The following is a 14,761-nucleotide window of genomic DNA, read 5'->3' on the forward strand; positions in this document are numbered from 1 at the left end:
CAAAAGTTTTTATGTTTAATTAGGTCCCATTTGTTTATTTTGCTTTTATTTCCAATATAGTCATAGGGGATTAAGAGATACAAATTATTATGTATTAAATAGGCTACAAGGATATATTGTACCTCATAGGGAATAGAGCCAATATTTTATAGTAACTATAAATGCACTATAACTTTAAAAATTGTGAATCACAATATTGTACACCGATAACTTATATAATAATGTACATGAACTATAACTCAATAGAAAGATAAATAAAATATAATTATCAAATTGATGGTTTTGGTCTTATTGATAGTGCTATGGCCCTTTACCCCAGCAAGTATTCCTAGTTGTATCCTTGGAAGCCAATGTGTATTTATCTGCAACCTTATTGTAATCGTTTCTAAAGATTCAAGATGCTTTGTGGATTTAATTTTTTGCCAGATGATATTTAAAAACTAGAGCTGAATTATAAATGAAGCTGCTTTTGTTAAGAACAACAAAGAGTGAGTTTGTGGACTTGTGGAGCTGGAAACCAAATCAGTATTCCAAACCAAACTCTACTGCTGCTATCTCATTAAACAGCATTGGGTAGACGTTTAAAGATTTTTCTACATTTTAATTCAGCTGGTAACTTGATTTAAAACAACATTGATTTTTTTCCTAATCATTCTTGGTCATGTATAACATGCTGCTAAATATAAAAATGAATCAGATACTATTTGAGGCTGCCTGTGCAACAGGGTATTAAATTCTTGGAGGCTTCTTTCCCCATGCTAATTTTCATCATTTTGCCGTTATTTTCATTTCCCTTGGAGCTTTAGCTTTTTAGAATTATTATTCATTCTTTTCCCCATATACCCCAATCATTAAACAATTAAACCTTTGTCAGACAGAGCAGCAAGAGACTTTATGGATAATGATGAGGTTGGAAACTCCCCTGAACAACCTGTTGGCTCACCTTAGAAGAAGAGCATCATGCCAAATTATCTTTATGTGCTCATGAACAATGTTCTAACAAGGGTGGATGGAGAGATGAGCATAGAGGGCAGTTCTAATGGAAGGAATGATAGCAAGATTCGCCTTAGCAAAACATGCTAATGCCTGGCCAAGATGCTATCTGCTCTTGCTGCTAGATTAGGTACATATAGCTATCTGCTATTTTACAAAATGAACTAGAAGAGAAATAATATACCTTTCAGAATTTAGAAGTCCCTCATATGACTATAAAGTGATTGCATAGAGATTACCCATTTAACCCAGAGTTTATCGTACATTAACTGGGTGGATTGTTTCTGAAAGTAAAAGTGGAATAGGCAGGAAAGAAGTTCATATGAAGGTAGCTGTAGGCTCTACCTACCTTTAATTCTTAGCTTTATATTGAACTCTGAAGTAACTGAGATTTTTGCTGTTGCTGTTTCCTAAATGCAGAATTTCAGAGTGGGATATCAGGACTTTAGTGTGAAGGTACATCTATATTAAAACAGGAATCATTGGCAGTGACATTTGGGCACAAATATTTGGAAGATTTAAAGAACTGTGAAGATTGATCATGGAAATCAAAGAGGAAGGAGCATCAGAAGAAGGCCAGAACTTTCTCCCCACACCCCAGGCAAATGATACTGGGGAATTTCAGTTCACAAGTGAGTATGCATGCATCCCCAAATTAACTAACTTTGTTCCTTTGCACTGTTTGTTTCAGTGTTCTGAATCTATGATATGCCTCTCATCTTCCATCTTGCATGAGGTAGATGACCATCTATGAAATGGTTCAATAGCAAATAGAATCATCATTCTTGAATGTGTATTAAGGCATTAATAAATACTTTTTAAGTACATGTTCTATTGAACATTTTTATAATCTCATGTGGAATTATTTTTTGGAACATAGACATTTTCTCTTTAAAACCAAAGACATTTCCGTTGAAAGCATTAGGGCACAACAGTTACACTAGATGCTTAGCCTATCGCTGCCATACCTGAGAGCACTAAGTCACATAAATAGGGCAAGCTTGACTATTTGGCCAAGATTTGCAGTTGAACATTAACACTGGCCTTTGTGCTACTCGAGTAATTAAAATCATTGGAAGAATTGTACGTTTTCTCTCATGCCTAACATCTTAGAGTTTGGGTTTGATTGTTTAGCATAAATTGTGTCTTTTTCTTTTCAGAAGATTCTTGTTGCCCAGTTATTTAACCCTGGCAAATATATGCCTAGCTTCTCATTTCATTTATATTATAAAAATAATCTTTAGAAAATGGTACTGGTTGGATGAGTTTTTTTGAGAAATTTGATTGTCAGAGCTTACAGCAGATTGTTAATAACCCTTAAAAAAACCTACAGCCTTTGAAATTAACAAAGACCTACCTAATGATTGTCACTTTAACCTCTCTTGGAAAGTCTAAAATTGTTAACCATAGCAATGTTAAATGTCAGCAGGAAATATATATAAAAATAAATGGTTACTCTGCAAAAAAAAGTGAACTCTGTAAATAAAAAATGGATGATTTTTATACAAAGGGGTGGTTCTAACAGTTGTCGACTGAAAAAAAAATGCACAATTTGAGAGTTGTGAGTTAAGTTTTATTTGGGGCAAAATGAGGACTATAGCCTGGGAGACAGCATTTCAGATAGCTCTGAGAAACAGCTCCAAAGAGATAGGGGGAAAGGTCAGTATATATGTGATTTTGGTGAAGGGGGAGTCCATGCAATCAAGCACATATTTTTTGCAGAAGGTTTCTGCTAGTCACCAGGAGCAGATGTCACCATGAAGGGTTTTAGTGGTTTTCTAGATATGAGGAGATGCAAGAATAGGGCTCATAAAATCGTCATCTGAAAATATCTAACCATCTGAAGGCCGGTTCTGCCAGTTTTTCCCAGAGCACAGAGTGCCTCATTTCTGCTCTCCACCGTGAACTCCTTTGAAGGTCAGCAGCTGCAGCACATGATTTCATCCTTGTAGAGGCAGATGGCAAGTGCCAATCTGTAGTTAACACAGTATATTCATGACCAAATGCTAATAAATTTAAATTGTATCTGATGGGTGCACCAGTAAAAATAAATGAGGAAAAGATTTTTACAATATTCTTACATTTCTCGGTCACCATGAGTGGTTACAAATGACATTCCAGTCCTCAGCCCCTCTTGTTTAGGAAGCCCCTCACCATGTGTGGTCTTAGAGAGTCCACCTATGACATTATCACTTGGCCCAGCCTTACCTTTCTACCTTCTAACCATTAGACATTCCCATTTCCTTACCTTTTTCTCAGACTCACTTTCCCTCCCACTTCATCTTCAATCATTTAGCCATGTTAATAGATTTTTTTTAATTGCCAAAAAAGGAATAGAAACATTAACAGAATGTGGATTTGAGCTAACAGTAAGTTGGCTGAATAACCACCATCATCATGTCCTGAGTAACCTAACCAGAGGTAGCTCTTTAATTAATAATTTACTATTAACACCAGGTTGGAGTGGTGTGAAAGAGAAATCTATGTTAGAGAGGACTTTGATGAGGTCATCCTTTGTGAAGGTCCCATCTCTGTCTACATGTATCCAAAAGAAACAAAAACAGTTGAAAATATGTTTTATATTTGTCATGTGGCTTACAAAAGCAATATTTTTGAGTTTTTTGAGTTTTTTATGGCCATGGTGCTAAATAGATCCATCAAATCTGTAGTCATATCTAGTTCTGCTACAAATATTATGTCCTGCCCTGAGAACCGACTCCTTTTATGTCTGGACAATTAACTGAGTTTATTTGTTCTGCCAAGTAATGCATTTATACATACTGGGCAGGCTTCAAGTAATATATGTTGACATAATTTTCATAATGAGTTAAATATCTTCAATCTGAATTTGTTCCTATTATTCATAGGTATTCAGAAGACTCCAAATGAACCTCAGCTGGAATTCATCCTTGGTAAGAAATTCCATCTTATTTATTTATAGCTATAAATGTAATAAGCTATTTGTACATATAATTTAGAACTTTAGATACCTTACTTATTATATATTTTATAAACTTTCATGAATATCGTTCTATGAAAAAATTTCATTCTATAAGGTAAGTGTTATTTTCCCCAATTTATTAGTAAAGAATCCGAGCTGTGGAGCAGGTCAGCTCATGACCCAAGGATTGAGGGCTCAGTGGTGATGGGTTTGTGCCTCTCAATCAGGTCCGCTCTCTGCACATCTGGTGCCCAGCACTCATTCTTAAACAGTGACCCGATTTTGTTGCTAATCAACATTTCTCAAAATCCATGTGTCTAATTATCTACTCCTTGGGCTGGAGACTGGGCTCATGTAGAGTTTTCTTTTATCCTCCTTTCTGCCATTTATAAGGTTCATGCCCCCTTTCGGTCTCACTCACTCAAAAATATCCCCTTACTCTTTTTTAAAATTAATTAATTAAATTTTGGCTGCATTGGGTCTTTGTTGCTGGGCACGGGCTTTCTCTAGTTGCGGCGAGCGGGGGCTACTACTCTTCGTTGCAGTTGTGGGATTCTCACTGCAGTGGCTTCTCTTGTTGCAGAGCACGGGATCTAGGCACACGGGTTACAGTAGTTGTGGTGTGTGGGCTCCAGCAGTTGTGGCTTGCGGGCTCTAGAACGCAGGCTCAGTAGTTGTGGCACACGGGCTTAGTTGCTACGCAGCGTGTGGGATCTTTCCGGACCAGGGCTCGAGCCTGTGTTCCCTGCATTGGCAGGCAGATTCTTAACCACTGTGCCACCAGGGAAGTCCCAATCCCCTTACTCTTCCATCTTGATGTTGTGGACAGATCCTTGACTTTGAGAGTTTAATTTTAATTCAAAGCTTTAACTTGCTTAAGCAACTCTTAAGATCTGGCGCATGTAGAAATTTGTAACTTTGTCAAGGGTGAATTATTAAAAATGTGCACCCCTACAATATTGTAAACCAACTATACTTCAACACAGTTTTTTTTTGCTTAAACATCAGTGGTTTTTAAAAAAATGTGTACCCTCAGGCTGGTCCACTACTTAGCTAGTGAGTGGGAGCTGCTTTGTGTTTGAATCAGGTATGACTACAAAGTGCTATTAGGGAATTAGCTGCAAAATGGTATTTAAAGGGGGTAAATATATGATTCCTATGAACTATTCAGAGAGGGTTTTTTTTCCCCCTCTCTCACTGTTCTGAAATATTTTGAAAGGGCCCCAACATCTTTACATTTTATTTGTATGAAGTTTTATAGAATTGTAAATGCATGTATTCAATTTCATATACAGACACCAGATACATTTTAGTGTCCAAATCTTTAAATATGGATATACATATTTTATAAAGTTATGGGAAAATTGAAATATATACATCCACTATCTGCAGTAGTTTTTACTTGTTTGAAGTCCCAATTATTTTAGGAATATACTTTTTCATTATATAATGAAATCGGTTTCAAGTTTACATCCTTTGCTCAAAATATTACATTTTGAAGCATAACTTATTGAAAAGAAATAATCATAATTTTTTGGTTTTGTTTTCTTTCTCTTTCTAATAGATTTTATTTTTAGAGCAGTTTTAAGCTCACATCAAATGTGAACAGAAAGTACATCCCCTGCCAGAGTGGTACAGTTGTTACAGTTGATGAACTTACAGTGACAGATTATTATTACCCTAAGTCTATAGTTTACATTAGGATTCATTCTTGGTGTGATACATTCTATGGATTTGAACAATGTATAGACATGTATTCATCATTATAGTATCACACTTATTATCTTCACTGTCCTAAAAGTTCTCTGACTTCTAACTATTCATCCCTCTCTCTCCTGTAATCCCTGACAACCACTGATAAAGCTATACTTTATTTATTTATTTTTCTAGAGAGTTCTCAGATGTTGTCAGATATAGAAAGAATTCATTTTTCAGAAAGGGAGCCAAGTAGCAAAGAAGACCTAGGCACCTCTTGATTCACTGACAACTTGACTCTTGCTACTTGAGCCTTCATTTACTCATCTTTTATTTTTAAGAGAAGAAATTCATTTTTTACCTTTTTAGCAGGACTTCTGAAAAATGAAGATTTGTTAGACTAATTTGGTGTATTTCAAAACACAGAGAAATCTTTCTTACTTGCATCCTGAGAACAGGGGAAATCTGAACTGGGCAGAAGCAATTGGAGTGGAGGCTGTTAGTCAAACATGGAGACAGAATGCCTGGGCCAAATACCTGTCTTCTGTTTCTTTTTTTTTTTTTTTCCCAGTTAAATTGCCCTTTGGGGATCCTTGAAGATCCCATAACTCTCACCAAACAATTAATATATACTTTTTCTTTTTTTTTAATACTTATGTATATTCTTTCTCTTTTTTTAAAACATCTTTATTGCTTTACAATGGTGTGTTAGTTTCTGCTTTATTACAAAGTGAATCAGCTGTACATATACATATATCCCCATATCCCCTCCCTCTTGCGTCTCCCTCCCACCTTCCGTATCCCACCCCTCTAGGTGGTCACAAAGCACCAAGCTGATCTCCCTGTGCTATGCAGCTGCTTCCCACTAGCTATCTATTTTACATTTGGTAGTGTATATATGTCCATGCCACTCTCTCACTTCGTCCCAGCTTCCCCTTCCCCCTCCCCGTCTTTTATTTCAATTAAAGTTATTTATCTTGTTCAAAGACCTAACTATACTAACTCTTTTGAAAGCGCAGTCAAGTTTGGGAACAATGCTGTCGGCACTTACATTTCTGGCTTTGAATCATAATCTCAGAGATGAGCAGCTCTGAGAATTTATTCATAATAATATTTCCTCCCATTTAAAAAAACAAACCTTAATTTTCTTTTTTCATATCTATTCAAAAAATACAGTAGAATTCTTAACAACAGGTAATTTTATTTTATCATATGGCAGGAAATGCCTGATGAGTAAACAAAAGAAGGTTATTTATAATCTTCAGGGAACTGTGTTCTTGATCCTGGAAGATGTAGTTCCCAACTGTTTGTTATGTTTCTTAGCACTTTAAGATCATTAACTGTACCATCTCTTGAAGAAGTTTTTGAAAAAAACTACTTTTTCAAGGAGATTACAGCTAAACCCATGTAGGTTTTACAGTATATTTTTGTCTCTTTTTTCCTTTGAGCTTTTTTACTCTCACAAATTATTCAAGATTTCACCTATTATTTAGCTGACTTCACTTCATAATTAAAAATGAGAGAATAATAGTTTCTTAAATATTTTTGCCATCGTTTAAGAATGTGCATGTTTATTTAATCAGAAAGAAAGCAAAGCATCTTAATACAAAAAAAAAAATCTAGGAAAAAATGGAACAAACAAGGTAAGAAACTTTTTTCCACCTAATTTTCCAACTAAATTCTTTTGGGGGGAGGGAATTTTTTTAATTGAAGTATAGTTGATTTACAATGTTGTGTTAATTTCTGCTGTACGGCAAAGTGATTCAGTTATACATGTATATATATTTTTTATATATTCTTTTCCATTATGGTTTATCTCAGGATATTGAATATAGTTCTCTGTGCTATACAGTAGGACCTTGTTGTTTCTCCATCCAACTAATTTTATTTTATATTTGATTATCAGTTCTGTACCAAAGTATTCAAACAAATCGAGAGTTTCAATGGTCTTGCTTTTTATTTATTTATTTATTTATTTTACATCTTTATTGGAGTATAATTGCTTTACAATGGTGTGTTAGTGTCTGATTTATAACAAAGTGAATCAGTTATACATATACATATGTTCCCATATCTCTTCCCTCTTGCGTCTCCCTCCCTCCCACCCTCCCTATCCCACCCCTCTAGGTGGTCACAAAGCACCAAGCTGATCTCCCTGTGCTATGCAGCTGCTTCCCACTAGCTATCTGTTTGGTAGTGTATATATGTCCATGCCACTCTCTCACTTTGTCACAGCTTACCCTTCCCCCTCCCCATATCCTCAAGTCCATTCTCTAGTATGGCCTTGCTTTTTAAATTGGGAAAACAGCCACACTAATTTTGTAGGTGTCATATTGCTTTGTATGAGTTATATTCCATCAGGATTTGTCTCTGCCTTGTCTATATGCCACTATAAAATCATTATATCTTGCTGAATTTCCTCTGCTACATCTTTATCTAAGTAAACAAGTTAGGAAATGCTTAGTCAATTGAGCAAGCTAATCAGCTAAAAATAGTACAAGATAAGAATGTACTGATAAAATGAGTATCTCATGCCCATTGTCAGCTGTATTTCTAGTGGTTAACTGCATTTAAATTCTATAATTCACTCTTACACCTACAACTCTGCTTCCACATGTCTTTCATTGTTTCACTTGAGTACATTGATACCCTTTTTATTTTCACAAAGAGAAAAATAATTAAAAACCCAAAAGAACACAGATTTTGTTTACAGTCTAATAAAATTGTTTTCATTTCAACAAAGCTGGCATTTAAGAAGTGGGATCATTTCTTACAATCTGGTAACATTTCTTTCTTGAAACCACTGTGGAATATGTATAGAGGTGAGTCATTTGACAAAGATATGAAAGAAAAGAAATTCCTATGAACTATTTCTTAAGTTTATTCACCTGATTATGCTTATAATGTTTATTGTCATGCCTCCACTTACTATCTCCAAAGTCAATAGAATACTTAGAAGAATATGTTTTCATATTTTTATATGGACACCACACATACCATAAATCCAAGGGAATAGTCACTAATGCATGTTAATGCACAGGAGGGAATGGCATGTGTGTGTACATGTGGTTCTTGTGTTTTTTATTTGACACTCTGAAGTCACATTCTTTAAATAACTTACACATTGATGACTGATACCTACTGGAAGCCAGACACAGCATACATCAAAACACACATTTTATACGTGTCAACAGCCTCGGTGTCGATTATGATAGGAATGTGGGGACGTGAAGGCTGGAGTGAAATCCTTAACAAGTGCAAGTAATTTACTCATCTAAAGTGTATTAGGAGCATAGAAAACTTATAAATAAAGTAATTTCAGGTAGTGTTAAGTTCTATGTAGACAGAAACAGGGTGACTATCTAGAACGTGCCTGGGGGAGAGGTAGTTGACTTGGGGAACAGAAGGACTATTTTTGGTTTTGTTTCTGTTCAATTTTTTTTCAAAACATAACCACAATACCTTTATTAGTCCTAAAAATATTGATAAAAATTCCTTAATATAATCAAATATCCAAAAATGTTTACATTTCAGAGGGACTATTTTGAATATAGAGGGTCAAGGAAGACCTCTTTGTGCCCAAAGGGACTTATGCATGTTGCAGATGCTGATTTAGAAAGTATCCATACTAAATGTAAGATCCAGATGAACAAGAAGACAACCTACAGAATGGGAGAAATTATTTGCAAATGATATGACTGACAAGGGATTAATTTCCAAAATATACAAATAGCTCATTCAATTTCATATAAAAAAAAAAAACCCAAAACAAACAACCCAATCAAAAAATGGGCAGAAGACCTAAGTAGACATTTCTTCAAAGAAGACATACAGATGGCCAACAGGCACATGAAAAGGTGCTCAATATTGCTAATTATTAGACAAATGCAAATCAAAACTACCATGAGGTATCACCTCACACCAGTCAGAATGGCCATTATCAAAAAGTCTACAAATAATAAATGCTGGCGAGGGTGTGGAGAAAAGGGAACCATCCTACACTGTTGCTGGGAATGTAAATTGGTGCAATCACTATGGAGAACAGTATGGAGTTTCCTTTAAAAACTAAAAGTAGAGTTGCCATATGATCCTGCAATCCCACTCCTGGGCATATATCTGGAGAAAACTCTAATTCAAAAAGACACATGTACCCCAATATTCATTGCAGCACTACTTACAACAGCCAAGACATGGAAGCAACCTAAATGTCCATTGACAGATGAATGGATAAAGAAGATGTGGTATATATGTATACAATGGAATATACTCAGCCATAAAAAGGAATGAAATAATGCCATTTGCAGCAGCTTGGATGTGCCTAGAGATTCATATTAAGTGAAATAAGTCAGACAAAGACAAATATCATGTGTCACTTACATGTGGAATCTTAAAAAATGATACAAATGAACTTATTTACAAAACAGAAATAGACTCACAGACATCGAAAAACTTATGGTTACCAAAGCCTGGGAGATAAATAAATTCAGCATTTGGGATTAACATATACACACTAATATAAATAAAATAGGTAAACAATAAGGACCTACTGTATAGCATGGGGAACTATATTCAATATCTTATAATAACCCATAATGGAAAGGAATCCGAAAAAAAAATGGATATAGTTATAGATATATAGAACTGAATCACTTTGCTGTACATCTGAAACTAACACAACATTGTAAATTAACTATACTTCAATTTAAAAAAAAAGGTTTTTTAAAAAAAAAACCCAGTTGACTTTCCCGGCAGGAGGGGGCAGGCTATAGTAGATACTTGCACAATAGGTAATAGGGTTTTAAGAACGGAAATACTGGGGTTCAAGGATAGTCAATCAGGTTGCTGGTTTGACCAGGCATGAAACCAAGCTATGAGCTGATCTGGGCTCGTAGTAAAAGGGGAAATGGCAAATAGCGAAGGACCATTTGCTGGGCTACTGGAATGCCAAGGTCAGATTAGGACAGTAGTAGGATAGAAGATGGGCTGAGCCAGTGAGATCCCTACTCCCATGGCCTCCTCTAGTCTCCCTCACCCTCACCTGTACCTCACCTCTGGACAGTAGGATCAGCCCTGGTGCTTGGGTGATGCCAAGACTCTAGTGAGTAAAGGATAGAGAGAGATGAGATTCAAAGCCAACTGATTGTTAGATCCTTTGCCTTGTGTGAAGCTGATTTATCTTTTAAGAATCAGTACATAAATTTATGGAATGAATTTTTCCTGAGACCTTTTCCCCTGGAATTGAAAATGGATCAATCCCTCCCCTATAGGTTTTATTAGTACATAAAATAAGACTAATCTGATGTTCAAATTATTTAACAGATCCTTACTTTTTCTTTCAGTTTTCTCTAAAATCAATAAATCTATATTAACTGCTATAATTTTCTTAGTAATATAGTGAAAATTATATCAGATAACAATCAATAATAAGCAATGCAGAAATATATCACAGTTATCTCTGTAAAGTGGTCATACATTTTCAGATAGTTATCTCTCTTGATTTCTGTTTTCCCATCTCATTTCTTGACTTTTTTTCCTAATGCTTCAAAGTCAGGATAGATAAAGGGGAAGTTTAAGCCACTGTATTTCATCCCCAACTCAGAGTCAATCAGCACGTGTTGTTTAATTTTTTTAGTGAAACATAGATTCTTAAGATGGAAAACTATTCAGTCATTAAAAAATCATCTTTCAAAAGGATATTTCATCAAACAGGGGAATATAAGAGTTGTTAAAGCAGGATAACAAACTGCTTGTACAACATAACCCTTATTTAACTGTGCTAACAGTGTTTGTGTACAAAATAACAAGATTGGAAGACTAGGCATGAGTGTCTTTAATCATGGTTCTCACAACTTGGTACAGTTTTTATTTTTGTTATGCTTTCCAAAGGAAAGCATAAAGATATTTTGTTATATCTTTTAAAATCTCTGCAACGTGCCCATATAAATGTCATGATCAAGTGGTGTTCGTTTGTTTAAATAAATACCTAAAAATGCTGAACAAGAAAGGGGGCATATTTGAAGGAGTAAATTTGCTCTTTGCCTTCAGTTAACTCATAGTATAAGTAGAGAGATCAAACTAAGACTCCTGAAGTGATTAAAAAGATCCTTAAACACTAAGCTACTTTTCAGGGTCTCTAAGAATATGAGAGATGGTGTAAAGGATCAAACTAGTATGAGGAGGAGTGGTCAGGAAAGGCTTTCCAAGGAAGACTAACTAAAGCGAGTTTTTGAAGGAGGAAAGCATCATTAGAACAGGTAGAGGAAAAGAGGAATCACATTTTAGACCAGGAGAGCAGGAGAAGCAGACGCTTGGTGCTTGGAACAAGACAAATACTCCAAATTCAGAAAACACAGACACAAAAAGGCGTGCAATAAATACTTATTTTTATTACACCAAGTTACGTATAAAAAGCCAGCCATCTTCTCTTCCTAGAAGAGAAAATAAAAACTGTGCTCTTCAATAGGATTCTTGATTCATCTACTTCCTGGTCCTTTGGAATCGTGGTATATACTTAAAAATCAGTGATTCCAAGTGCTTTATAGGAAATTACTTCACATTCACTCTGTAAGCCACGTCAGTTCTGTCATACATAATGTGACTAAATAAACAAATTAAAGTACACCCTTGTAGAAACTCTGTTTTCTCTGTGGAAATAGAGACTTTAAAAAGTCTGTGGGGGGCTTCCCTGGTGGCGCAGTGGTTGAGAGTCTGCCTGCCGATGCAGGGGACGCGGGTTCGTGCCCCGGTCCGGGAAGATCCCACATGCCACGGAGTGGCTGGGCCCGTGAGCCATGGCCACTGAGCCTGAGCATCCGGAGCCTGTGCTCCACAACGGGAGAGGCCACAACAGTGAGAGGCCCACGAAAAAAGTCTGTGGGCATGCAACCCACTATATACCTGTACCAGATAAGTGATGTGTACCAGCCTAGAATTCAGTAATTAAAATTCAGTTCTATCACAACATTACGTTATGGTATAATAGCAAGACGTCCTTGGGTAGGTTACTTCAAATATTAGAGTGACTTTCAATAAGGACCAGAAGAATGCTGATTCTAAATGCTTTGTTCTTTGTTCTGTTGGAGCATATATGTGATTTTGTGTACTGATTTTAGATTTTATATATACAGCCACAATATTTCTAATAACCCAGCTAAGAAAAAAAAAGTCATGTAAATCATGTGATCAATTTTCTGTGTTCAGAATTTGAAAACGTGTATAAAATACGCCCAAACTGAGAAGCTGCACAAAAACTGTCTCATCTCTTTATAGACACTGCTTTTGTAGATTGCTAAGGCCTTCATTAACCTGCATGTCACATCCATTCATACTTTATGAATTGCTATAAATCAGCCATTGTTTTATATGTTTCTGGAAAAGAAAAAAAAAATCTGGGGAGGCTAAACTTGCCAATTTTCTCCTGTGTTCACACTTCTACTCTCCTGCTGATCTGCGTTCATAAGTGATCATAAAGCTCTGACTTTTTTAAAGCTCCAATGGGAGAATGGAAGATTTTATTATATCTTTAGTATTTTTATCCTCTCCGTGGTATCATAGGCAAACTAAAGGGAATACTGAGCACAGAGGTATATTTTTGTATTTAATCTATTGATAAAAATACTATATGAAATACTTCTTCATATAAGCTGCAAGATGATTTTCAAGCAACAAGAGAAACTACTGCTAAGAATATACTTGCTCTATTTTTTTGCTCATTATACGTTGATTGCCATTTTCTTTATTCTTACAGTGTAAAGTACCGGGAAATCACAGTAATACCTACCATTTTTTGAGCATCTACTATGTGCTTATCCCTTTACAAACAGGATGCCGTGTTTTCCTTACCACAATTCTACAGGATAATATTAAAGTAGCTAACATTTACTGAGTGCTTGTTTGTTCACCAGACGTTGTTCTAAATAATTTACATAAACTAATTACTTTAATTCTCAGAATTTCATTATGAGATAAATTCTCTAGTATCATCTTTGTCTTATAGGAAAGGGTACTTAGACATAAACAAATAAAGTTACGAACCTAAGATTTGAACCCAGGAATCTGAGTACAGAACAGACTCACCCATATTATCTTCAATGGAAAGACGAAAAAATCTAAGATTCCCAATGATCAACTTTCCAAAGATCTTATGGAAGTTGAGTGACAGAGTCAGGATCCAAGCTGAGTTTTGTCTGATCTGAACTCCTGCTTTTAACCACCAGGCTGTCCTCCCTCCTTCTTGATTCCTGCTTTTCAAGAATTTCCAGGACATGATAGAGACAAACCATCAGGCCAGGTAGATTGTGATAAGGGCAAAGTAAAGACATAAGCCAAGAACTACGGAAGTATTGAGCAAGCAGTGATTAAATATAACTGTGGCATCAGAAAAAACATCTCAGAGGAAGTGGCATTTGGACCAGGTTTGGAAATATGGGCAGGATTTCATCTGGTTTAGAAGAAACACAAGAGACAATTCAGGCAAAGGGAGTAGGAAACTACAGGAAAGAAAATCCTACAGCTCATTTCCTAGGTGATGAGTTTAATGCTCATTTACATTTTCCTCTTTATTACTAATAATCCCACTCTAAAAATAAATTAAGGCTCTAGAAATCTTCTTGCAGTATTTTACAGTTGTTGCACATACATGAGAAACTTGTTTTAAAATTCTAAATAAACACAAGTCTTTCAACATTATTCTAGTGCTTGCAGATTGTATTTGGGTATCAGGAAGAATTGAGTCTTCCTGGCTTTGGCGCTATCAATAGATGAAACTCGGGGAAGGCTCAGGCCATGCTAAGCTAGACACGGCAGACTCTGTAGCCATGCTGTGTCCCTGACAATTGCCTTCCTATGCAGAGCTCGCAGACACAAGAATCTGTCTGACGCATCTTTCTCGGAGCTATCTCTATTTTGACAGCATCAGGTAACTAGCAATACTTTTGAAGAGATGTTTTTCGGAACAACAGTTTATCACTACAACCAAAATAATAAACAGTAGTTTTGCATTTCAGGCTCAAATTTCAGTCTACAATCTGAGTGAGGAGGCAATATAGCTAAGAGATGAGAGTGTGAAGGCTACTCTAGAATTTTAACAATGTCTTTGTTACTACCTGGACAGGCAGCCTTGGAAAAATGACA

At 35.8% G+C, this 14,761-nt stretch overlaps 1 protein-coding gene across 7 annotated transcripts in view; it reads left to right on the forward strand.

The window, feature by feature from the left end:
• Nucleotides 1-1,534: 1,534 nt before the first annotated feature.
• INPP4B (inositol polyphosphate-4-phosphatase type II B) overlaps nt 1,535-14,761 on the forward strand; it is a gene marked incomplete at both ends in the record, with an annotated part of 346,425 nt that continues 333,198 nt past the window's right edge. For all 7 annotated transcript variants that reach the window (XM_079705832.1, XM_079705833.1, XM_079705837.1 and 4 more), the window contains 2 exons: nt 1,535-1,625; nt 3,861-3,905. In XM_079705832.1, the coding sequence (XP_079561958.1) occupies nt 1,535-1,625; nt 3,861-3,905 (136 nt within the window). The remainder of the gene's footprint in view (nt 1,626-3,860; nt 3,906-14,761) is intronic.

This window comes from Hyperoodon ampullatus (assembly GCF_949752795.1).
Source record: "Hyperoodon ampullatus genome assembly, chromosome: 1".
Classification (NCBI taxonomy): Eukaryota; Metazoa; Chordata; class Mammalia; order Artiodactyla; family Ziphiidae; genus Hyperoodon; species Hyperoodon ampullatus.